The sequence below is a fragment of the Phalangium opilio genome, unplaced genomic scaffold (assembly GCF_054372755.1).
Source record: "Phalangium opilio isolate 3A_F unplaced genomic scaffold, DU_Popi_V2 ptg000082l_1, whole genome shotgun sequence".
NCBI lineage: Eukaryota > Metazoa > Arthropoda > Arachnida > Opiliones > Phalangiidae > Phalangium > Phalangium opilio.
Window position 1 is genome coordinate 6,660,206 of NW_028324189.1, and position 24,051 is coordinate 6,684,256.

Here is a 24,051-nt window from a genome sequence, read left to right on the forward strand (position 1 = left end):
ATTTTTCCTTAAATAAAACTCGACCGAATTTTATTTTTCCTTAAATAAAACTCGACCGAATTTTATTTTTCCTTAAATAAAACTCGACCGAATTTTATTTTTCCTTAAATAAAACTCGACCGAATTTATTTTTGTTTTAATAAAACTCGACCGAATTTTTATTCTTTCGCTGTAAATTTTTAATTCTCGTGATTTTATTTATTCATATTATTTTTTATTGCTTTAAAATCAAAGCTCGTGAATTATTGAGCGTGAATTTGTTTTTAATATTTTTACAATTATTGCGCGTGAATTTATTTTTAACCTTTTTACAATTATTGCGCGTGAATTTATTTTTAACCTTTTTACAATTATTGCGCGTGAATTTATTTTTAACCTTTTTACAATTATTGCGCGTGAATTTATTTTTAACCTTTTTACAATTATTGCGCGTGAATTTATATTAATATAAAATAAAAAAACGTGATCTAAAATTAAATAACAGCGACTTACATATTAGAACCCGACCGAACAAAAAATATTTCTGGGGGAAAAAAATAAATAAATCCGGTTTTTTTTGTTTAATATTTTATTTTATGAAGTATAATATCATCATGATAATATTTTTGCAACGATGGGTTTAAATATAAGAAGAAACACAATAATGTTATACTATAATATTGAATCTAAAGAAAAAGTCGTTTCCCGGATTTAATAATTCTTTTTTCTCTGCGATTTGAAATCATATCATATGGATACGAAAGAAATTTCAAAAAAAGAAAAATGAAAACACACATACACATATGTATGTATATATATCTCTGAGAAGGAGATATTCCGAAGGCAATATTATTAGTTTGGGAGTAAATAGACTTTAGAGCTCTCTTTTTTATGAATAGAACTCAATTCGTTCCTACGCTTTCTCTCCTTCCATCCCATCTTATTCTAAAAGAACGAAGCAACATCAATATATCTGAGAGAAGTAGGGTTAAAAGATGGAGATGCCAAAAAGAAATATCAAAATCGGTTGCTTGGCTTTTTTTCCTATGAAAATAGGACCATTCCATTAATTTCAACAGAGATGCAAACACCACATTGGGCAAACACCACGGGGGCGGCAATGCCTCGGGCTATTTTCCTGTCACCGCTAGAGGCAGCGCGAGTGGGCTAGCTCACGAACCTTCTATATAATGGCGTATCACATGCCTTGAGTTTCACGAAATTTCTATATAATGGACCAGAATCTTAATGGCGTATCCCATGTTAAAGTTTTCTTGCTAAAGTGTCCCAAAATAATAAAGAAAAAAAAAGCTAGCAGACGACAAGGTCTTGGAGAAAGACGGTACAATGTAAACAAGTAAAATGGCCGCTTGGTCTCATTTCGCTAAGCCTTGGGACTAACGGTAATTTTAATGCATCTATTTAAAAGTAAAGTTTAATAAAGTAATTAAAAATAGGAAAAATAAAGATTTGCGCGTTTGGCAGTTGTGAAAGTGATTCCAGGAAATTAAAATGTAAAAATGTAAGTTTTGTACCCTTCCCAAAACGGTGACGTTTGTTTACATTGTACCGCGGTGCGCGTACCTTGCGAAAATGGCGGGCAACTGCGCACAGGCGTTGTAAAAAAACTCCCTGTTTCTGGTCCTTCTAGATTGATGGTTCATGGCTAGCTTCCCTCCGCGTGTTGCGAACTCGGTTGAACTCCGTCTGGCGTTGCCTCTTGGCCCCGTGCGTTGTTTTCTCTTCAAGTTCTTAATGGAATGGTCCATATAACCAACTCCTTCACTACGGCAGCCTTCCCCTTCCCCGCATAGCGTTACGAATGGCTTCCCCTTACTTTATTGCCAATACGCGCTATCTCCAAATTTACAAATTTTTTGTTATTTGTTTATTTTCGATAATTAGAATTTACAGGATTTTTTTTAGGTTTTTATTTATTAAAAATCTCCCTGATTTCTTGTTAACAATATTCCCAAATTTGCACGCAAATTTTAACAAATTTCGGGCTAAATTTCATTTTGTTTTTAAATTTTATAAATATGAAGGCGGGGCGTTACGCGATTGGTCGGAGGTGTAAATTTCAAATTACCCATGAAATCTCAAAACTAATTTAAATTCTAAAAACACAGGGAGACATTCCACTACACGCAGATTGGATAAAATAAATCAATTAATTTTCCTTTTCACTCTCCCTTTAAGAATTTCATTATTTATTTATTGATTTATTTATTTATTTACACATTTAGTTTCTATTGTATTAGTAAATCCCTTTTTTAAAGGTCTTGCGTTAGTTAAGTGGTTTTTATATTAAAGTTTAAAAAGCCGGGGTCGGGGGAGGCAAGGCCCCCTTTATCTGTATATAGCATTTTCATTTTCCCAGTATTTTTTTACCGTTTATATCTCATACATCCTTTGCCCCCACCCAACCCAACCCCTTTCTTGTCTCCTCCAACCCCGACCCCCAAAACCCCTCTCGAGGTTTCAAGCAGAAAAAAATTTAATCTACTACTGTATCGTACTGTTTCTTACGTAAAAGTTAGATATTACACAATGTGGAAATATAAACCAGATTTCTTAAATTCATGGAAGGAATTTTGAAATTGGATTTTCTCATGGAAACTCGAGGAAAAGAAAGTGGGCCGTATTTTTTTAATATTTAGAATTTCAAGTGTAATTTTAGTTTTTTCAAAATATTTCTGAAAAGTCCTGTAAATTATGATATTGTTAATAATGTATCCAGAATTTCAATGAAAATTTCATGAATTTTTTAAAAAAATATGACTGAAATTTTAGGTGACTTTACAATTAAGTCTAAAATCGGTGTAGAAAGCCGAGGGAATTTTTACAATTATAAAGAAATGGTATCGGTTGATGAATTTCATCATTTGCATAAATATAGTTGATAACAGACCACGTGGTTTTAGTCGTAAGAAACCCGCAATGTGTAACCACATATCCCCCATTCCCCCATTATGGGGGGGGGACGAAATGTTTTTAATCCCCCCTCAGGAAGACGAACCTCTTTCTCTCTCTTTTTTTTGCATTTTTTCCACTTTTTCATATATACATATTTGGGGTGTATACCTCGGAAAAAGGGGTAGTACCCCCATACCACGACCCCGTGTTACTTGACCCCGAGACGCGAGTAATAAAAGCCATCTTTTTAACCTTAAACAAACAGTCAAGTAACTAAGAAAGTATGGAAATGGCGGCTAGAGAATTATTTCCATAGGAATCAATACAAAAACTAAGCTATACTGAAGTGCAATCTTGAAAGGGGTTAAAAAAAAATAAATAAAATTGGTAGCAAATATTCCTGTAAACAATTTTAACTAAATTTCAAATTTTTTCAAGCTAATTTCTTAAAATGAAAAAAATAAGATAAGATAAGATATCGAATTCACCTTCAGGGTAAAGACTGTAAATGACAATATATACATACAGGGGGTTATTTTATAGTAGTGGATTATATGCAGTGGGATAGTTCTATGTTAAATCTTCAATTTTGAGTATAAAATGTTCTATAGTTCTATGACCAGCCCATTTTGCCCCCACAAAGAAGGTACCCATTTACACAAGTTATAATTGTTTTACGGAAGGCCCCTTAGAATTAATTTAAGGGGGTCATCCGTAAAGCCCTCTCAATGTTCATAACTTTTATTAGAAAGTGTGTGTCCCTTTTGGGGGGGGGGCAAAATCGGCTGGTCATAGAAATATAGAACATTTTCCACTCAAAATTGATGATCTCACTGCATTTACTCCGATGCAATAATAACTATAGCCCTTTTTTGTTGTTGGGTAACACCCTGTACATCATATAAAAATCAAGATATATATCCTGTTTTGCTTTGCATACTGTCTGTACACTATGAGTGGATAGAGAGAGAAAGAGAGAGAGATAGACTCTTGCCATCATGCATTGCATTGCACGCGTTTTGTTATATTTGTGAATCGTTCCTATGTATATATATATATATATATATATATATACTTTTGTACAGAATTGAATTCTTTTCAGGGCAGGGGTATAGAATTTCGTGTTTTCAATGCAGTTTCTTCCATACACCCCAAACCCCCGGCCCCCGTTTTTCCAACTCTTTCTAGAGAGACTGAGAGAGATGCTTAGCCCTAAAGGGATTGTTGGAACTTGGAACGGCATCCTTTCCTATAAGGACCTTATAGAATGCAACCTTCCTTCCTTGCTTACTATATAACCTATAGCTCTCATCGCAAGTTCACTGTGTCTAGCTCTGCTGGGCGTTATTCTTCCGAGGAAGAGCTTTTTTTCCGATTACCTTTTTTCTGCTTTTTTTCATTCCTATTCTTATATGGCAAAGGCCCCTGTCTAACTAAGGGGTGGGTTACTTTGTTTTGTTTTTTATTATTATTTTTTGGGATGTACAGGATTCGTATGAATTTATGGGGTTGGGGTTCATTGGGATGCAGTATATGGTAAAGGATGGTGAAATTGGGATACTAATTTCAATTAAAGATGTCAGGATTAAGTCAGGAAATTTTATAATTGGTCTAAAGATGTCAGCATTAAGTCAGGTAATTTTATAATTGGTCTAAAGATGTCAGGATCATGTTAGGTGATTTTATAATTGGTCTGAAGATGTCAGGATTAAGTCAGGTAATTTTATAATTGGTATAAAGATGTCAGAATTAAGTCAGGTAATTTTATAATTGGTCTAAAGATATCAGGATCATGTTAGGTAATTTTAAAATTGGTCTAAAAATGTTTCATAATGTCAGGTGATTTGGAAATAGGTCTAAACTTTTCAGTACTAATTTTGTAATTTGATCTAACGTAAAATCGTTGTAAAATCTGAAAATAAGTCAGGGAAATTTTTTCTCCGGGTTTCGCTTAAGTGTCCGAGCCCTCGTATCAAACCTTTTTGTCTCTCTCCCCTTCTTCTTGCTCTGGTTTTTTTTTTAATATTCCCCTTAAAGTTGTTTATTTTGGCTTGACGCGCTCATCCGTAAGCTCTTCTGATACTAATTTTTAATCATATCAAGTCTTAGACACAAACACGGAAAAGGGAGCATTCTTTATAGGGTGGTCGCTTAGCTGGTACATACGAGGGTATGTTTTTGAATTTGAATTGTTCTGTATTTATTTTTTTCTTATTCTACGAAAGGGGGGGGGGGAACACCCACTAAACAAGTTAACGAAGATTGTTGAAAGTGTTTTACGGATGAACCCTTAATTTTAAGGGTTCGTACGCGAACCTGGATAAGTCAGGGATTTGAAATTTCTTCCTAAAATGTCAGGGATTTTGTTTGGTACATCAAACCGTGCTTCGAGCAATGCTAAATATGAGCCAGGTGTGAAGGTGAAGTGGGCTCTGGTAAAGACCATAAAATGGTCAGGGATATTGGCAAAATTTGGTCAGGGATAAGCTGGAAAAGTCAGGGATTTTCAAAAATATAAAAATTTCGTACGAGCCCTGCTGTAATAACTACCCCTTTTTTTTTAGGAAAACACACTGTATGATAAATATTACCACTAATATAAATAAATAAATAAATATATTTTGAAAGTATGTTAGATACATTAGTAAGCCACTTCTATTAACAAAAAAAAATGAATATGAAGTCTCTTAGAGAGCTCTAAGTAAGTTCATCGTTATCAAATGCATTCCAACTTTCTTTCCCCTCAATTCTTAAAAAAATATATACATATCTTGAAGAAGTATGAATAAAAAAAAAAGTTGGTTCTTATTGTATTTAACGGAAAAATATACGTCCGTTATCTATAATATTTGCGGGAGCTAATCGAAAAAAATTAAGAACCCCAAGTGAAGTTTATATTTTTTTTTCTACGCGTCTTTCTTAAAGGCTGGTTTTCACAGACCAATGTAAAAACTCCTGCAATAAGATAGCTTTGCGTTGGAGGAGGAGCTGAGTCTCGTGACATAATTTACGCTGCCATATTGGTGGGTTTAAAGCGGGAATGAAACTGAGACCACATACCCAATATGGCTACCAGAACAGCGGTAAGAATTGGGAGGGTGTGACGTACTACTATGATCCCATCTGAAAACTCTATCTGTTGTCACTGAAACTTGTCATACGAATGAGCGCGCGAGCTTCATTGTGAAGATCAAGGCAGCGGCTTAACTTTGATGTTGAATATTGTACCAATTAATACACCCTTTCGACGAGTCTAAGAGGGAAAGGCGCGTGGGTAAAACTGATTTCCATCTCGCTTTTCGACCTGAGAGTGCGAAAACACGGCAGTGACGGCACACTTGTATCTCCCGATGCTAAGGGTTGCCTACCCCCCTTTTCCCGTCGAAAGGGTGTATAGCCTCACTCTGGTTTTGGGCCAGTGAAAACCAGTCTTTATACCACTCTCACTCTCTGAACAAAAAATGAGGTCTTTTTCGAGGGGGCCCAGGATGTAATGGCGAATAGGGTGGAAGGCTGAAGGGGTTAGCTAATTTGGTTACGTCTCCCCCCTTTAGTGGCTATTACGGCTTTAAAGGGTGAACCGAATCCGTAGCTCTTCTTCGATGGAAAGAAGTATAAAATGATATCTCACGCGCAGAACCTTTCAAAAGTGGGAAATCGACATTTTTCGCTTGCTAAAGAGAAATTTCTCTCTCTCACTCACTCTATAAGCTATATCGCCTTTAAAGTAGCTGAGTTTTAGAAGTTATCAAATGACCAACAGTATTTTCGTCTTTGTATTGATCTTACGCATGCACTAAAGGGGGGGGGCTTGAGAAATTACCTTACCACCCCCGTTTCTTAACTTTAACCGCGTAATTTGTAACTAGCATCTCTTCGAGTTTGAAACTGAATCTATATAAATCAAAGTCCTGACTGACTGACTGACTGATAATCAACGCCCAGCCCAAACCGCTTGCCCTAGAAGGCTGAAAATTTGCAGGAACGTTACTCATAAGTAGTAGGCACGTACTAAGAAAGATTTTTCCAATTCGCCGTCATCTTAATAAATGGCGCCCAGAAATGTAAAAAATCTTTTCTATGCAACAAAGTCCACGCATTTCAACCGATTTCACAAATATTTAGTACACTGGTTTCCTTAAACCTATAGACGGGCTGAATGGTCTTTTGGATTCGATTTGTTGCCATCTTTTAAAATGGCGGCCAGAAATTTAAAAACCCTTCTTTATGGAATAATGTCCCTAGGGGCTGACGGGCAACGCCGAGTGCCTTCGCTCCTAGGGTGCTACAAAAATATTATTTATCAGTAAAATCTACCCATACTTTATATCATTTTAATGGAAGTTCTAATTACACGCGAGCGACGCTGCGGGAATAACAGCTAGTCTGAGATAAAATTACAAGCTTTTCAGTATTTGTTGTAGATAGCGGTTGAATTGCACACGTCACAAATGAAATGAAGTTTTTCACTTCAAATGTTCGCCTACTTTTGTTATCAATATAGAATATATATACGTATATCTAGATGTCTATATTTGGCGCTTTTGAAACTGATAAGGCACAGCGAGCGCTTTTTCGTTGTTGTCTAGGTTCGCCCTCTAGCTAGCTAGCTGGCTCGTAGATGCCCGTATATTTTGAGTCGGCCATACACTTTTTGAGAGAAGGCAAGAATTCTCATGAATATTATGCGGGACTATTATGTTGTCAAAACTTTAAAAACGTCACGTGCTCTTGAAATCTAATACCTTCAGTTTTTTTTATATACATTTTTTTTTAACTTTGAAATGGAGTACCGTTCATAGGTAAGAGGGGGGATGGATGGGGTGGGGGAAGGAACAGGCTCTTATCGTGGTCTCACAGAAATTTCTCAATTTCAGTTTTTATTTGTTGGAAAATTTTTGATATTTTCTATATTTCTAAAACTACCGTACTATATAATATATATAAATACATACCGTTAACTCAATTTGTAAATTTTTTATTTTTCAATTTTTTTTTTGGAAGGGTTCATTGTTATTTATGGAAAAATGTGGGGTTAATTTAATTGTAATTAATTTTAAATTAAGGTCATTAGATAGAGGAGATTTAGGGCTACAAAATGAGCTATTTAAGGTCAAAATATGACCAATTTTAAGGAAGATATATTGTTTTAAAAATAAAAATTTATATTTTGGGGTGATTGAAAAATAAATAATAACTTCGTTATTTATGGACCGATTCTCATCAAAATTAGTTTGCATTGAAGCCAAGTTTCTGCTCAATCATGCAGAGTCTATTTAAATAAATCCCATGATGCTTTGGGGTTATAAAACTAATTTGCATATACAAGTACTTTGCCTCCAGTAAATTTCCAAAAAAAAATAATAATAAATAAAATGAAATATTTATAATAATGCTAATAATAAAATCTAAATATCGCGTTTCTGAAAAATATATATTTATATATATATATAAATAAATAGCGTTGGCAAGGCATGAAACAAACCATGAAAAACTCGTAAAAATGTCACTGGCATCCAGTTAGAGCTGTTATTAATGATTATAAACACGAAATCATTGTATAAACAAATACTTGAAAGTTCTAGAACGCGTGCATGATAAACCTTCATTAGAAAAGAAAAATACTCGCCAAAAAACCAAGCTGGACAAGGCTTAGTTTGACCTCTCCTAAACCTTAAAGTGAACGTAATTATATTCATTTCCACATGCGGACTTTTCTATTTTTGGATTTTGAGACCTACCTACATATTTATTTACAGCCATAACCCGGGCCTTTGTTCGTTTTTACTTGGCACCGTTTGTAATAAAAATAGAAATACCTTATATCGTGTCAAATAGTCATTTAGAATTGTTCACCGAAACTTTGCCTTTACGTTTCAAAAGATGTCGAAATATTTTTTAGAAATAAGCGCATTAATGGAATTTAGTTACGCCTTTTCTATAACTATTAAACGATATATATATACATATCTAGTTATAAAATCATTTATAATACGGACGGTGACGTCATAAATAACGATATCCTATTGTGCGCGTTAAAAGGGGCTAGAGAAATAATTGCCCCTCCCCTCTTCGTTTCTTAACTTTAACCGCGCATGCGCTAATCAGGACTGCCAGTACTTTGTGACTCTAGTTGCTAGCAGGGTGGGAAATAAGGATTTTTTTTAAACTGGACAATTGACCAGCGACCCCGACCTGGCCTGGAATAATAAACTGGTCCTGTGGTCCATGACCCTTGACCAGGGCACGTTGTCTGCTAAACTTAAGAAGTGGATAATTAAAATGTTTGAGTTTATGTCTGGACTCTGGTTCGGGACCACTGACCCCCCTCCGATTTCATTTTTAAACTGGTCATTTGGCCTGTGCCACCGTCTTATTTCCCACGCTGGACTCTAGCATCTCTGAATGGAGCTTTTTTATAAAGTGGTTCAATAAAATAAGACAAAAACATTTATAAGAAATTTATTTCTAATATTTTTATTTTTATGAAAAAATTAAATGTTCCATGGAAAATTGAGTTTATATTTTATATTTAGGGTTGGCACTTAACGTTATCTTTCGTATATAGTTAGTACGGTTAAAGGAATGTAGTTGCCACTAAGACTATTTATTATACGATAAATCTCGTATTAACCGAATATAAAACTTTTTCTTTTTTTGGGTTTAATATCTATAGTTAGTATAATAATAATAAAAAAAATATATGGAGGCTTGATATGCCTTTTAAAAGAATAACAGGAAAAAGGAGTTTTCAACAGCGAGAGGGATCCGTGGGAAGGAAAGGGAAGCCAAAGGAAATCGCGTACTGCCTCATAAATCTCGTCATACGAGGGTTAATTCACTCCCCCACTTTCATATCCCCTTTAAATGAATTGATATTATTTTATTTTTAGGATTCGTAGTGACGTACCCCTCTAACTATATTTTTATTTTCGACGAATGGGATATTTTCTACGCAAATTTTACAGTCTGGGGGGCTACTTCCCCCCCCCCCAGAACAAACCTCATTTACAGATAAAAGCATACCATAAAATAAAGGTGAAGTGGAACTATAGGAAAATTTCCTTCATTATTTTATCAAATTCAAGTGCCCTTGAAATATTTAAAATAAATAATAAAAAAAATTATCTTTGAAATGCGACCATCACGTTCAGGGTTCGTAGAGATGTGAGTCGGTAATTTACCAAATACCGTGTAAATTACCGATTTATATCTCACCGTAATTTTAAAATGGTAATTTATCGGCAAATTTACGTAAATTACCGTGGTAATAAGCCTGTGATAGTATAAAATACCATAAATTACGGTAATTTTTGTTATTCCAAAACTTTAATATTTACCCGGTAAATTACCATTTTTAAAAATTACGGTAAACAAATTTCTCATCTCTAAGGGTTCGTATACATATTTTGGGAAAACTCCTTATGTAAAATTCTATACCTAATAACTGCAGCAGTGTTGGTATGTTTATTATATTTTCTTGGACCTTACCAGGTTCTCCAGGTTTGTACGAACCCTGATGTTAAATTAAATTTGAAATATTATTAAGAATAAATTAAGTTAATTTAATTTAATTTAACATTCTAAAGTATATTTTATTTAAATTATAGTAAATTTAACTTAATATGGGGGGTTACCCGTCCCCCCTTATTCGAGTTTTGAGTTCATTTCCACCCCAAAATGGGGTCTGGAGGGAAAAGGCGGGGGTGGGGGAGGGGGGTTGGAATCAAGGGGGTGATCCCCCTCTATGGCTATAAATGGATCAATAGTTTAATCTGGCTACACAATCCCTGTGTGGGCAAAAAAAAAGAGGCGTATGCTATCCCCCCTTTCCAGTTGCACTCTTAGTAAACCCCCTTAACCCTATTGAAAATGCTAGCGAATTTAAGGCGTTTTAAGCCTACGATTTGATATATTTTCCAGCTAGTTCCCGATTTTTATTATATATACACCGAGTGCGGGTATATTTCCACGTAACGGGGTATTTTAGTGGAAGGTATCGCTCTCCGTTTATTGTTTTTAAATATTAGTACTGTTAAAGGCGACTAGGGAGGTAACCCCAACGTTGAATTGAAATAGACTATCGCGGCGCCTATAATATACAACTGTTGTTTTGAATTGTAAATCTAGGACCAATTTTTTTAAGGGCTGGTTTCGAAAAAAAAGGGGTGTTTTTTTTTTTCTTGCGGGTCCCGTTTTTTCTTCTTATTCCTAATGCAAAAATATTTGAAGGAAAAACCTAACCCTAAATTTGAGAGGTTGGACATAGGTTAGAGGATAGTTTGTAAAACAAGTGTTGCCAGTCATATGTGACGTGTGTGTGCAATTCAACCGCAATCTACAAAAGATACTGAGAAGCTTGTAGTAAATAATTTGGTTTGATTCAATTCCAGTCACAAATTTAATTACTGTGGCAATCCTGAATTAAGCCAGGTTCAGGGGGATCGAGTTTCTCCAGCCCCCCCCCCCTCTTATTGCTCATTATTAGAGATGTGAGTCGGTAATTTACCGTCCGTAAATTACCGGTAATTTACCAAATACCGCGTAAATTACAGATTTATATCTTACCGTAATTTTAGAATGGTAATTTACCGGTAAATTACAAAATTACCGCGGTAATAAGCCTGTTAAAACATAAAATAACAAAAATTACCGTAATTTATGGAATTTCAAAATTTTAATCAGTAATTTACCCGGTAAATTACCATTTTTAAAAATTACGGTAATTTCACATCTCTACTCATTATCTATACCCCAATTAACATTGACGACTATCTAATAATTTGGGGAAACGTAGCTACGCATTTCAATCTGAAATATAATTTCAAGTAACTACAATCCTGTATTATAACTATATTTTTACGGGTAGGAGCGTTAAAATAAATGAAAAGTATCCGACCCCTCGGTTTGAAAATTATTAAAATAATCGAGCGAATTGAGTTTAGAGCCTTTAACTTATTTTAAAAGAATAGGATAGAAGAAATAAAAATTGGCGTGCGTTTTTGAGACGGCCGAATTTTAAAATATACGCAAATTCAACCTTAGAAACGAGAGCTTATTTCAATATTAAAATGATTAATTCCAAGGATGCAACGACTCTCTGGCAAAGGCGCATCATCTCCCAAAGATGCTTTGGGATCGCGAGAGGTTGGAAAAGATGGGGAGAAGGAGGGAGTCACTTATACTCTTTTCATTAGCTAAATCAATTTCAAGAAACTTCCAATCCCCCCGTAGGAGGGGGGGGGAATCCTCCGGGGGGAGGGAGGAAGAGGGTTGCCATTTTTAAATAACTTTACATACGATCAAAAACTCCTTTAGGGCTTTGTGGTAAAATATTTTTTTTTTTTTTTTTTTTTTGCATTCCAAAAATACTTTTGATTTCAAGGCAAATTGAAATTCCATAATGTTAATTATACGTTATTTATATTCTTTTTCTTTTTTACTGCGGGCACGTTTTATAATGATTTTATAAATTCAAGAGTTACATGGTTATTTATTAGTGTTGGGAACAAACCGATATAATATCGGTATCGCTGACTAATAAGGCAGGGACTTTCATTTTCATTTCAAAATCCCTGACTTTTCCACCAGGTTTTCCCTAACCATCTAAAGCCAATTTCCCTGACCAATTTTCAAAAGTAAGAATTCAGTCTTTAAAAATTCTATATTTAATATTTATCATCAGCTTTGTACTTACAATTATGCTAATTTTATCACAGGTTTTAATTGAAACTACTATTTAGTAGTTAATAAAACTTTATTAAGAAATATCAGAAACAGTTAATGTAGGCCTATAGAACGATATCATTGTCCCGTATTTGAGCTGGTGTGACTACACATTTTCAAGTGGGTTTACAACGGAACTTCCCTGACTTTTAGGACAATTTTCAAATTCCCTGACTTTTTACACCCTTTTTCAAACTTCCTGACTTATCCAGGTTTTCCAGGTACTGTGGCAACCCTGGAGTAATTAATTTAGCGATCGATTAATCGGTTGGAGGTTAATTTACAAATATATCTTTAAAAAAATCTGTTTTATTCGGTTAATTCATGATATCGAACATTACTATAATATTTATTATATTTATTATACTTACTTTAACACGCCAATAGTCAAATTTATGGGGTTTATTTGTCAATTCTAAATACATAGATATTGTACTTTATTCAATGGTATTATGTCAACTAGCTCCTATTTGAGCCCCATGGGGTCCCAAAAAATGAACAACTGGTCACGACCCCCCAAGGACCCCATCTCGAATATCTTTTGAATTCTCGACTGACCGGGGATTCTGAGCCCCAAATAATGACCCCTAACAATAGATACTCGGGGAAAGGTGCATTTTTTTTCTTCAAGGGTCAAAGTTTACTGAACGGGGAGGGCTTATTGTGGTCCACTGTGTTGTTTGTGGTTTACCTCCATTACATTCTTAACCGCGCTACTTTGTTGGGGGTTCTAAGAATTGAAAGGCAGGCGCAGGTGCTAGCCCAGGCAGGACCGTGAAAAATTGGTTTGGAGTGGACAAGAGCGTATTGTACCCGAGTGGCAGGCGTTAAGCCATGATTGTACTTTTGGACTATGGTCGAATAATACAAGTGCCAACACGCTATTTTGTAGCTTTGATTTTTTTCTTTCATACTTGTTGAATATATAGAATAGAATAGAATAGAGATGTGACAGTTGATGTTAAACCTCCATAGAGATTAATACAGATAAACTAACACCTGTGCCACCACTTCTGCTTTCTTTTCACGAATTTCTTACATTCCCAAAGGCCTCTAGAGTAATGGGCGCTAAAAAGGGGCTAGAAAATTTCCCCACCCCGTTTCTTAACCTTAACCGCGTGCGCTTCAGTGTTGCCAGTAATTTGTGACTCGCAAATCGACTGGCAACACATATCCGCACACTATTTGTTTACTGAAAATCAGAGATGTGACAATGTTAAACCTCCATAGGGATGAATATAGATAAGCTGACACCCGTTTTCTTTTTATTAAATTCCCAAATAATAATATTTTATTTATAAGTATGTCTTTTTTTCAATTTCAGAGTGTCTTGTCCACAGTCTTACTTCGTAAGCGAGCTACTCTACGCCCCGCGCTCTAGTCTACAACAGGCCAAGGCTTCCAGATTGACCGTATTCTCATTGGGGAAAATGTTAGACGCTCCGAACCCGGCAAACTCCGGGCCCGAGGCCACGGAAATATGCCAAGGCTTAGCGAAGGCCGCCGCTGACGAGGAGGCTACGAGCCTGACTACGGCGAGGGAAATGCAGCCCGAGCCTGATGAAGACGGGATAAAGGGCGACCTAGCGGGCAGGCTGAAACAAGGCGAAGGCGACGCCCCCTGCCGGTATGCCTTGGACATTGACTTGGACTTTTATTCGACAAAAAATCCATTTTTACAAGAAGTGGGGGAAAAGATTCTAGAGATACTTAAAGAACTTTACTACTTCAAAATGCCAAAGTGCGAGACTGAAGAGGTAAGACAACGTCCAATCTTATGGGGGTGGGCCATCCATTTCTAGCATATTTTTGGGGGCCCAATTGCACATATCTTCAATTAACTGAAGGGGCCCAAAGAAATTTCCTCCCCTGTTTCGTAACTTTAACCGCCCTTCAGGGTTGCCAATTATTTGTCAGGGCGTTTCGGGTTTGGAACTGAATCGAATAGAACTAAAAGCTTTTCAGTCCGATGTAGATAGTGGTTTAATTGCACACGTTGCAAATGACTGGCAACACTATCTATAAATACAATAAAGTCTGCTGAGGGTCCCTAAACTTAACGGCAATTAACGTAGAACAATTTTATCTATACAACTTCAATTATATGTCGAATGTCAAGATACGGATGGCTAAAGTATGTTGTAAAAAAATATTGGCAAGGGGCAGATTAAGAGAAAGCCGCCAGTAGTAATGGCACCTCCAGGCATATTTTCATATTATAGAACAATATCTTAATAAATAGCGGTGCCTTTTCTATTTAAAATCTATAAGACAAACAGACCTTGTCTAGAAGTATAGTTTTATTGATAAGATAGCGGGGGCCCCAATATTGATAACGCGTCTTAAGTTTGTTGAACCACTCGAACCAACGTTTTTGGCGGGGCTTCGTAACGGTCTTTTGTCTTCCCGCCAAAAAGAAAAAAAAAAAAAAAGTCGCAACGTGGCAATCATTTTCAAGGACCCCTTTCCTTCCCCCATCGCGCGTCTTAACCCCTTTACAATTTTTGGCGCCAAAATTTGGCGCGCTTTCGTTCGCGGCACGTTGTCTTAAAAAAGGCGGGAAATGAAAACGTGGGTTGTTGTAAAGAAAAAATTCTTTAAGCGAGGAAAATGAATTACGAGAAATTTCTCTAGTTACGGTCGAGTTAATTACGCTCTACGTAATAACTTGGCATTCCATAAACGGGGATAATTAGGGGGTTTTCATCATGCTTTAGGCTTAACCAAACTACCACCACGTTGTTCCAATTTTCAAGAGAGGGGGGAAAAGGCTGCGAAACTTAAGTTGGCGGGAAAATGGTTTTTTTTTTGGGCGCGGTTAGATTTTTGCGGTTCTTTTTAAGGCGATTTTTAACGCGAAATACCAGAGATCTTGGGCATTTTGCTAGTACCAATCATGGGCTACAATACGGTACCATTTATGAAGAAATAGGACTAAAATTAACAAAGTTATTGGGTTTCATACCCCCAAAAGTGTTTTTGGCCTAATTTTGGACTTACCCACAACAGTAACAAAATTTTAAACCCATAGAAATTCATTTTCAAACATAATTTATAAACCAAGGAAGAATTTATTGCATTCGTAAGAAAAAACACTTTTACAATCAATTCTGAATGAACTTACTAATTATTTTCAAATGGCGTATTCCATATTTTCTTGACCACAATCTTGAAATGGTTGATCGCGAATTACGAAGGGTTTTAACGTTGATTAGTTTGAATTCATCACGAGCATGGTATGAAGTTCCTACGTTCTGTAAAACACAGTAAGAACTCCATACCTCGCTAACGATAAACCAAAGCTTTTGTTTTGACCGAGGCTTAGCTGCGATGAACGGAAAGGATTGAAGAAAGTTCACCATAGCGTTTTTGTTTCCCGCGCGCGCCCGTTGAAAAGCAGCTCGAGGCCGACTTGATTTTGGCGGGAAATATCACGCGCCTCGTGCTTAAGTTTTCTTTAAAAAAATATTTAAATGTTATTGGAAACTCCCGTTAATAAAGAAAGCGCGGGAATTTTAGGCGGGAAACGAATACCGGAGCGAAAGGCTTAGCCCACGCGGCGGTACTACGTTTTATGGCGCGAAAGCACAACACAATTTAATTATCGTCGACTTAATAATCGGTTTTTCACTGTCTTAAAATTAACAGCGGGACGGCGACGATAGAAACGTAACTTTACGTAAGTAAATAAATAAATTATTAACGAAAACGGTTGGGTAACGGATGTAAGTGAGCGTATTTCGCCGCCGCGCGCTTCGGCATTCCTCCGCGGGCCTTCGCCTGTTTTACCGGGAAAAAGACCCGCGTTTACCGCCGCTGAAAATACGGAACGACGTTATTAGTTGAAAACTAAGAAAATCGCCGATAAAAACAGCGGCGTTCGAACGCCTACGTCGGCGGCGAACGCTCTAACAACAAAATTCCTCTTTTAAGAAGAAAAATAAAATAAATTAACGCGCACTTAATAATCTTTTACCTCGCGCACTTTCCTTTTTGGAAAAACTAAAAACGCGCGCGCCACGTTGACGGAATTTTCCCGCCGATGGTACTTCTTCCACCGCTCCACGTTGCCGAAAATTCGGAACAAAAAAAAACTTGGCAGGGGGGGTACCGCGAAGAAAGAGGCCAGTAAAAAAAATTGAGGCCCATCTTAAAAATTTCTCCACAAGGAAAGCGAAGAATCGAGTACTCTCGCGAGCAGGTGTCCAAACGCGTCTGTTATTTCTGCTCGCTTTACAACTTGAGTCGACCTGCTCCTACGGTTTTTTTTTTTATTTTGGACTTTTTTTTTCCAGCTCCTTCGGCGTCCCTCTTACAGGAATTTTTTTGGCGGTAAATTTTTTTTGAGTGACGTTGGACGAGCCCTTCCCATTGGCTGTAGCGATGACAGGAGCACGCCCATCGCTACGGGACGCGGCCAATAGGAAAGGGTAAGAGGAAAGTAGCGTCGCGGGGGGAACCAATGAGTAGGGAGGCGGGAAAAAAGCATTTTTAGGCGCAACGCGCCACGCGCTATATATTTTCGCGCGCGCCCTCTATCTACGGGCCCCCCTACTGAGAAGGGGGATGGAAAAGGGCGGGAAATTTAGCCATTAACGGGGCCCCCTTAATCAGGCAACTCTCCTAAAACTTTATAAAAATTGCGATAAACAAAACTCGGTAATTTTCTTTTTCCTTTAAGAAAAATTCTTACCGCGCATGCTCGGTAAAAACTAACGTTTCAAAAAGTTAATTTTAAAAAAACTTTTCCGACCAAAAACCCCAAAAAATCGCTTTTTCCAAAAAAACGTTTCATAATGACTAAGCAAAATTTAAAACAAGGCTTAATATTAAGCTAAGCCTATTCCTAAATAACAATTACGATTAACTAAACGAGGCTTAAAATTATGGATGGCTACTCACTCACCTTATGACCTTGGTTAGGCTGACCGCGTGGCTAGAATAATTTTTTTTCTTGGCCGTCGGGCTTGGGTCCCCCGTTTTCCCGCTAAATTCCTTCGGTAAGACTCTCTTTGGAACTCCGTGCGAGTCGGGACTTTTAGCCCGAATGCCGTCACACCAGAGGGCCGCCGTTCAACGCCGAGCTCTTAGTCCTCCAACCAACCCAAAATCGGATGTTCTTTTTTTTTCTTCGCTTTTCCGGCGTCTTTTGGCGCGCGCCCTGACTTTCAAACGCGACGTTACAGTTGATTCTCTAGCGCCATCTATTTTTTTAATGCCGAAACTGTGGGTGAAAGAAATCGATACAGACGGGTTAGAAACCACGCGTACTTACAAATTGAGTGATACTTATGTAACTAAATTGTTTTTATGTTATCGTACCTTCAAATTAAGGTAATTTACGTCATTATAATTAGTAATTAAATTTATTTATAAATAGCAATAATGAAAGGGATCAAATATGCAGGTTTTTGTATTTATTCTAAAATTGCAACCAATCACGATATCTTTCTTACCAGTTATTTGCAAGTGCAATTTAACCCCTATCTACAACAGAAACTGTTCCATTCGATTCAATTACCCGATGAGATGTTAGAATCAAAAATTACTGGCAACCCTGAAGCGCATGTAGACAAAATTAAGAAACGGTGGAGGGGCAATTATTTCTCTTAGCAATTAACACGCACTATCTATAAGAATAGACGTTTTGTTAATTATCGTAAATGATACAAATTTATCATTGAAGGCGGGAAAAACACGCTTTATTTCGGCGCCAAAAGATGGTCGCTAGCGAAATATTTATTTTCTAGGGCTTCCTTTAATCTTGTAGCGAGTGTAGCTAAATAATTTCACCGCCCGCCACGACGTCGTGGCCCTCCATAAGTTCATTAATATACCCTAATAAGTTCAAGTGACGCCTAGACGTATAACACCCAATTCAGAGAAGCACGTTTTAACAATTTTTTTACAACGTATTCATTACATTAACTTATAACGTATTGTCTTATGGCGTTACCAAGCCATAGCCTCACGCGCAAAATACCTCAGGTAAAAAATACACGAGGAATAACGGTAACAGGGCAAAAATTTCCCAAAAAAAAAATGCTACCGTTATATTCAGGGGGAAACTTTGAAAGGTTAGGTAATACCTTTGGTAGGTAACCTTTCCCAGGAAGGAAGAACTCGGCGTCGTATTGACCAGGTGGCCTAGTAACTGGCCTCCCAGACAATGAAAGAACCCCCCCCCCATCCCATCTCCCTTACCCTCCCGGGGCTTAGTACCCATCCCTAGTGCTACTCTTCAAATACCCCAACTTGGACCCCCGTATTAAAAATGGAAAGTTTTTACCCATCAGCCCTAACTAGTGGTTATAGTGAAATTTGAATGATGTGAACGGGAAAGTAAGGTCATGGAAATTTCGGGGAATAATTTCGTGGAGAAAACGTTGAATGTTTTGCGAGTCGTGGAAATATCAAAGAATGGGTTGTGATTAACGAAAAATGTGGTTAGAGGCTATGAAAGAATCGGTTGATTTGTGCACTGTGGTTTATGGAATGTCGGAATTAAACTGGTTGCTTGTTGTAAGTCAACAGAATCTTTTGAAATTGTTCTAATTTAATCATTTCACGGAAACCCCTGGGAACTTGCCTGAATAAAGCTATGAAAATATCCAGGAATGGTTTCAATTAATTAATTAATTAATTAATTAATTATTGAAATTAATATTTTTAATTAAACTAAAGATATTGAACTTCGATAAAATTGAACATGATCACGCGATACAGTTATAATGGAGGACCTGTAGACCCCGTAAATTTCTGAAGAACACTTTGGTACAATGACCGACCGGGTCCCCCAATCCATTGGTAAGCCCATATACATCGGTATTCTTTACCACCGTATCTGGTATAACTTTGCAGTGAAACCATTCCCAGGTACGTTCAGGTAATTTCCCAGGTATTGAGCCCAAGTAATAACGTACCGATAATCTTCATCGATAGAGGGGAGACGGGGGGAGGTGTCCCCTTGTATGGGGTCCTTACGCTAAACGTCGCCGTTTTTAAGGCACAATGGTGGCCCCTTTTTGAATGTCCCCCCCCCCTTTCAACCTTAACGTAACTGTATTTTTACTTCCTGGGGACTGGGGACCCCCGAGTGAAAGTTTTTGAGGGGGATCATTTAAATGGGGGTCCAAATGTACTGTTGGAATGATTTAGCCTAAAAATCTCGTAGGAATTTCACGGGACATTGGTATAAACCTCCACTTTCTCTGATGATGGGGGCCCCCTAAAAGTGCACTTTCTAGAATGAACTATAGAAATAAATGTGGATCGTTCAAATGGAGTATTTTTATCGCCTATACTTTTGTTGTTAATGGCTGTTTTGACACCACCTTATATATTTTTTTCTTTAAAGGGAATATTACCTTAAATATACAGGGTTTTCAAAAAGGGTACTGGATAGAACCGATGGCAATCAATGTTTTGAGTCGATAATGTTCTGTACTTCAAAGACACTTCTGCCCCTACCCAAGTTTGAATTTCAGTGCTTTATTGATGACCCCCTTAATTAAATAAGCCATTACTCAAATTTAAAGGGGTTATTCGTAAAACACTCTAGTATTATTTTAAGGTTTTTAGGGGTGTACCTAAGCTTACACAAATTGATTTCCCAATAGAACCATCCTACAATTAATTAACCCCCTGAATTTAACTTACAATTAAAGCGATTGTATCGAATATAGAGCCATTAAAAGTAATTTATTAAACACTTAAATTTAAAGGGGTCATCCGTAAAACACTCTAGTATACGGGGTGTCCTAAACTTATACAAATTGATAACCCTTTTGCGCAACACCCTGCATTTCACTTATTAAAGCGATTGTATCGAATATAATGCAATTAAAACTAATTAATTAATGAAACTTCTTACGTTTATATCAACAGGATATCGAACGAGTAACATCGCAACGTCAACGCCAACTGGAAGAACTTCAATCCAAACTTGAGGAAATCATTTTGAACGAGAGTTACTTTACGAAATCGCGGTGAGTTTTAATTATATTTTAAACCTTTCTATGGTTTTTTTCTCGTCTTAATTTTGTTTATGTCCGTGCATGCATGGTGTACTTGTTTATACTTGAACAAGTTTTCTTTGTAAACGAGTTGTTTGATTGTTTCGCGACGGTTTTAACGTTGGCTGCGGCCAACATTAGGGCATAGCGCTCGCCTGTGTATTAGGTTAGACTGTAGTTTAGTTCTTGCTCGACTACCGCTTTTTCTCGGTCCTAATTTATAATATAGGGGAGGGCTGATTTTTCGCGGGGTTTTCGCGTTTTCTCAATTTTTATCCAGCCCACGTTCATTATATCTTTCGCCAAATGGGAGGGCAAGTCACGCCACCACTTCTTCGCCTACTACTACTATACTAGCTCCCTCTGACTCCCCTTCATTTGACTATAGATTCATTATTTTTCAAATATTAATTTTTCACTATTATATTATTAATTTATACTCGTAATTTACTTTTGGTATGGATATTATATTTATCAGGGTTTCTATAACTTCTTTGAAACTGATTTCCCTGACATTTCTACTAGGTTTTGTTTAACCTGATGTTTCATGGTGTAAGGCCACTTGGTGTTTTGGGGGTAATAACTACGTGATTGTTTATTTACTTACTCGAGTCACACAAATTTCCCCGGAATTTGCTATAAAAATTTTAAATTTCCATGAATTTTTAGTCAACAATTTATTTCCCTGATATTTCCAGGTTTGTATGAACCCTGAATTATGAATTTCTATCTCACATTTGGTAAGGGTGGTAGCTAGATAATGAAGACAGATCCTGGAATTTTAAAATCGCTTCAGGAACTAGTGGAAATGTCAGGGAATTATTTAAGAACGCTTTCTAAGGGTCCTGGAATTTTAAAATGTAGTCAGAAACTCGTGGAAATATCAGGGAATAATTTAAGAACGCTTTCTAAGGGTCTTGGAATTTTAAAATTTAGTTAGAAACTTATTTGAAATGAAAGCGCGTTACTTTTAACGAACTTTTAAGGGCAGAGCGAATCAAAATCAATAGATCTTATTGCGAAGGAGTTAGGATCAAGCGTGGGACAGTCAGAGCACCATATAGTTTTTATTATATGCAAATGAGCCTCGCCAGGCCTAGCTGGCCCCCACGTGGCGCCATGTCGCTACTTTGGCTTCGTGTATATTTGTCACCTTACCGTCTCCGCCCCCCCCCCCCACCATCCACCCGCGTCACCTACTCACTCACTCCTTTGGGACGAATTTTAATCAATTCACTCTTGGTTAGTTAGTGCAGTTGTTAGGAGGTCCTCAAAGAGGCGTGGGAGCCACGCCCTAAACACCTTTCACAGTCATGCAGTACCTTTTTAGTTAACCTTAAATTTAATCAAACTTTACCTTTTAATTTTCACTTAATTTTGAGGCCTGCGAATCGAGGGGTCAGCCACTTAATAAAATGATTACCGAGGTGAACATGGAAATATATTGTTGACTAAAAGTTCAGGGAAAACTCAGGGAAGTTTATTTTTTTAGTAAAATTCAAGGGAAATCATGGAAATTTGTGAGACTAGTTATTACTCCAAAAAGGTACTCCTGCAATTACTAGGTTGCCTTACACCTGGAAATACATGGGAAAAACATGGAAATACCAGGGAAATCAGTTTTCCAAAGGTTACCCTGGTTTTTCTTACTGCAACTGCAAACTTAAAGGACAGTGTTAATAAATTATCATATTTGGGGGTCCTTAGAAAATTATATAAAAAAAATATAACCTTTTTTTTTGCAACCACAATCTCGTATGTTATTATTATTCCAGCTCCTTTCATTTATAGAAACCATTAATATTAAACCATTAAAAACGCGTAATGATAAAAAACGTATATTATATTAAATAAAAATAAATTGTTGAAGTTATAATGATAGATATCCAATAGTGCGATGACATTTTGTGTGAAATAATTCATTCCATTTTCCCTCTCCTGAATATAAAAACGATTAGCGAACAATATTAAAAATATCTTGACGCCTATAGCTTGAAACAAATCTGTGCGCACCATTTTTAGAGGCTCATAACTCTAAGGTACTCTTGAGTATGTTATAGCCCTATTTCTACCCTTTACAACGGTACCAAATACTTTGGGTTAAAAATAATCAAGACCCTTGTAATTATCATTTGAAATTGAAACATCTCGACTAGCTGTTTGACGGTCCTTATTCATCTTAATATTAAATCTATTCATGTAATACCAATTATAATGGTTTTTGCTATAGCGTTCATTTCGAATTGCCAAAAACCTCAATTAGTGCGAAAAAAATATCTTTCTGGCGTTAAAAATATTATTTAATAAATTCAATGAAGGGAATCAAATTGAATTTGAGAAGAAAAAAACATGTTTTAATAAAATGTTTTAATTTCTTTTAATAGTTAAAAGAAAAAAAAAAGAAAGTTGGCCCCAACCACAATTGGAAGCTTATTTCCAATGCCGGTTTCTATAAGCTCCTAGTGTTACGCTTATTTGAAATAATTATCCACGATTTGAAGAAAAAAATCTCTACGATTAGATGTTATGCTAAACAAAAGTCTTAGTCATAAGCCTATTTACGGCCGAATTATGCACATATATACGCGGAGTAGAATTACATGTTAAATTTGAAATATCTCACGTACACATGGGGGGGTTAAGGGGGGTAAACGGGAAAACCCATTGATTGACTCATAATACACGAGCGATATTCCAAAAACACCAAACAATACGAATACGCGACTAGCATCTAAAAGCGAAAATAAACAGAGTAATGTGATCAATTTTTAAAGTCAACCATTGTCTAAATCGAGGGGCTATTCACTAAGATATTTAAGGTAAATTTCTAAAGTACCGTCTGTTGTCAGTTTTCTATTCAAAGGCCCATTCAGACTATGGAGTAAAATCTTACATTCCCGTCGTATATTGTTCGTTAAAGCGTAGCTGACTCGATGACGTGTCATTTGAGCATGATCGAGTGGGCTATGGGTAAGGAGGTGGTGCCATCTCGGAACTGCTCCCCGTTTAAAAGGGTTCAAACAAAACAGGAAAAATCTTTTACGTAGTCGTTGACACGTAAACCAGTAAAGCGACGTAGTCTGAATGGACCTTTACTATTGGACCTTGCTATTATGGTTAGTGACTCAAGTTTAAGCTCTCTTAAGCTATGTTCACATTTGTACGGGAGTCGGTTGACAACTCATTTGCCCAACTGGCTTTGAAACACTCTTTAGTGCTAGTTCGAAGCGACTTCAACAGCCTCGGTTCACACCTTAAGACGCTTCTGTTAGTGCAGTCTGCTTATCTTTCGTTGTTGCTGTCTGCTAAGGCTGGAAAAAATACCCTTAATTCTAGTCTCATCCCATGTGAAATACCCCTGAAAACTAGAAACTAGCTTCCAAAGCCGCTTTAAGTTGGTTCGCGAAGCAACTTC

The 24,051-nt window shown here is 36.8% G+C and overlaps 1 protein-coding gene across 2 annotated transcripts in view; it reads left to right on the plus strand.

Annotated features, from left to right (window-relative positions):
• MESR6 (misexpression suppressor of ras 6) overlaps nt 1-24,051 on the plus strand; it is a 216,616-nt gene that overhangs the window by 95,068 nt on the left and 97,497 nt on the right. For both annotated transcript variants that reach the window (XM_089848069.1, XM_089848070.1), the window contains 2 exons: nt 13,946-14,378; nt 20,509-20,609. In XM_089848069.1, the coding sequence (XP_089704195.1) occupies nt 13,946-14,378; nt 20,509-20,609 (534 nt within the window). The remainder of the gene's footprint in view (nt 1-13,945; nt 14,379-20,508; nt 20,610-24,051) is intronic.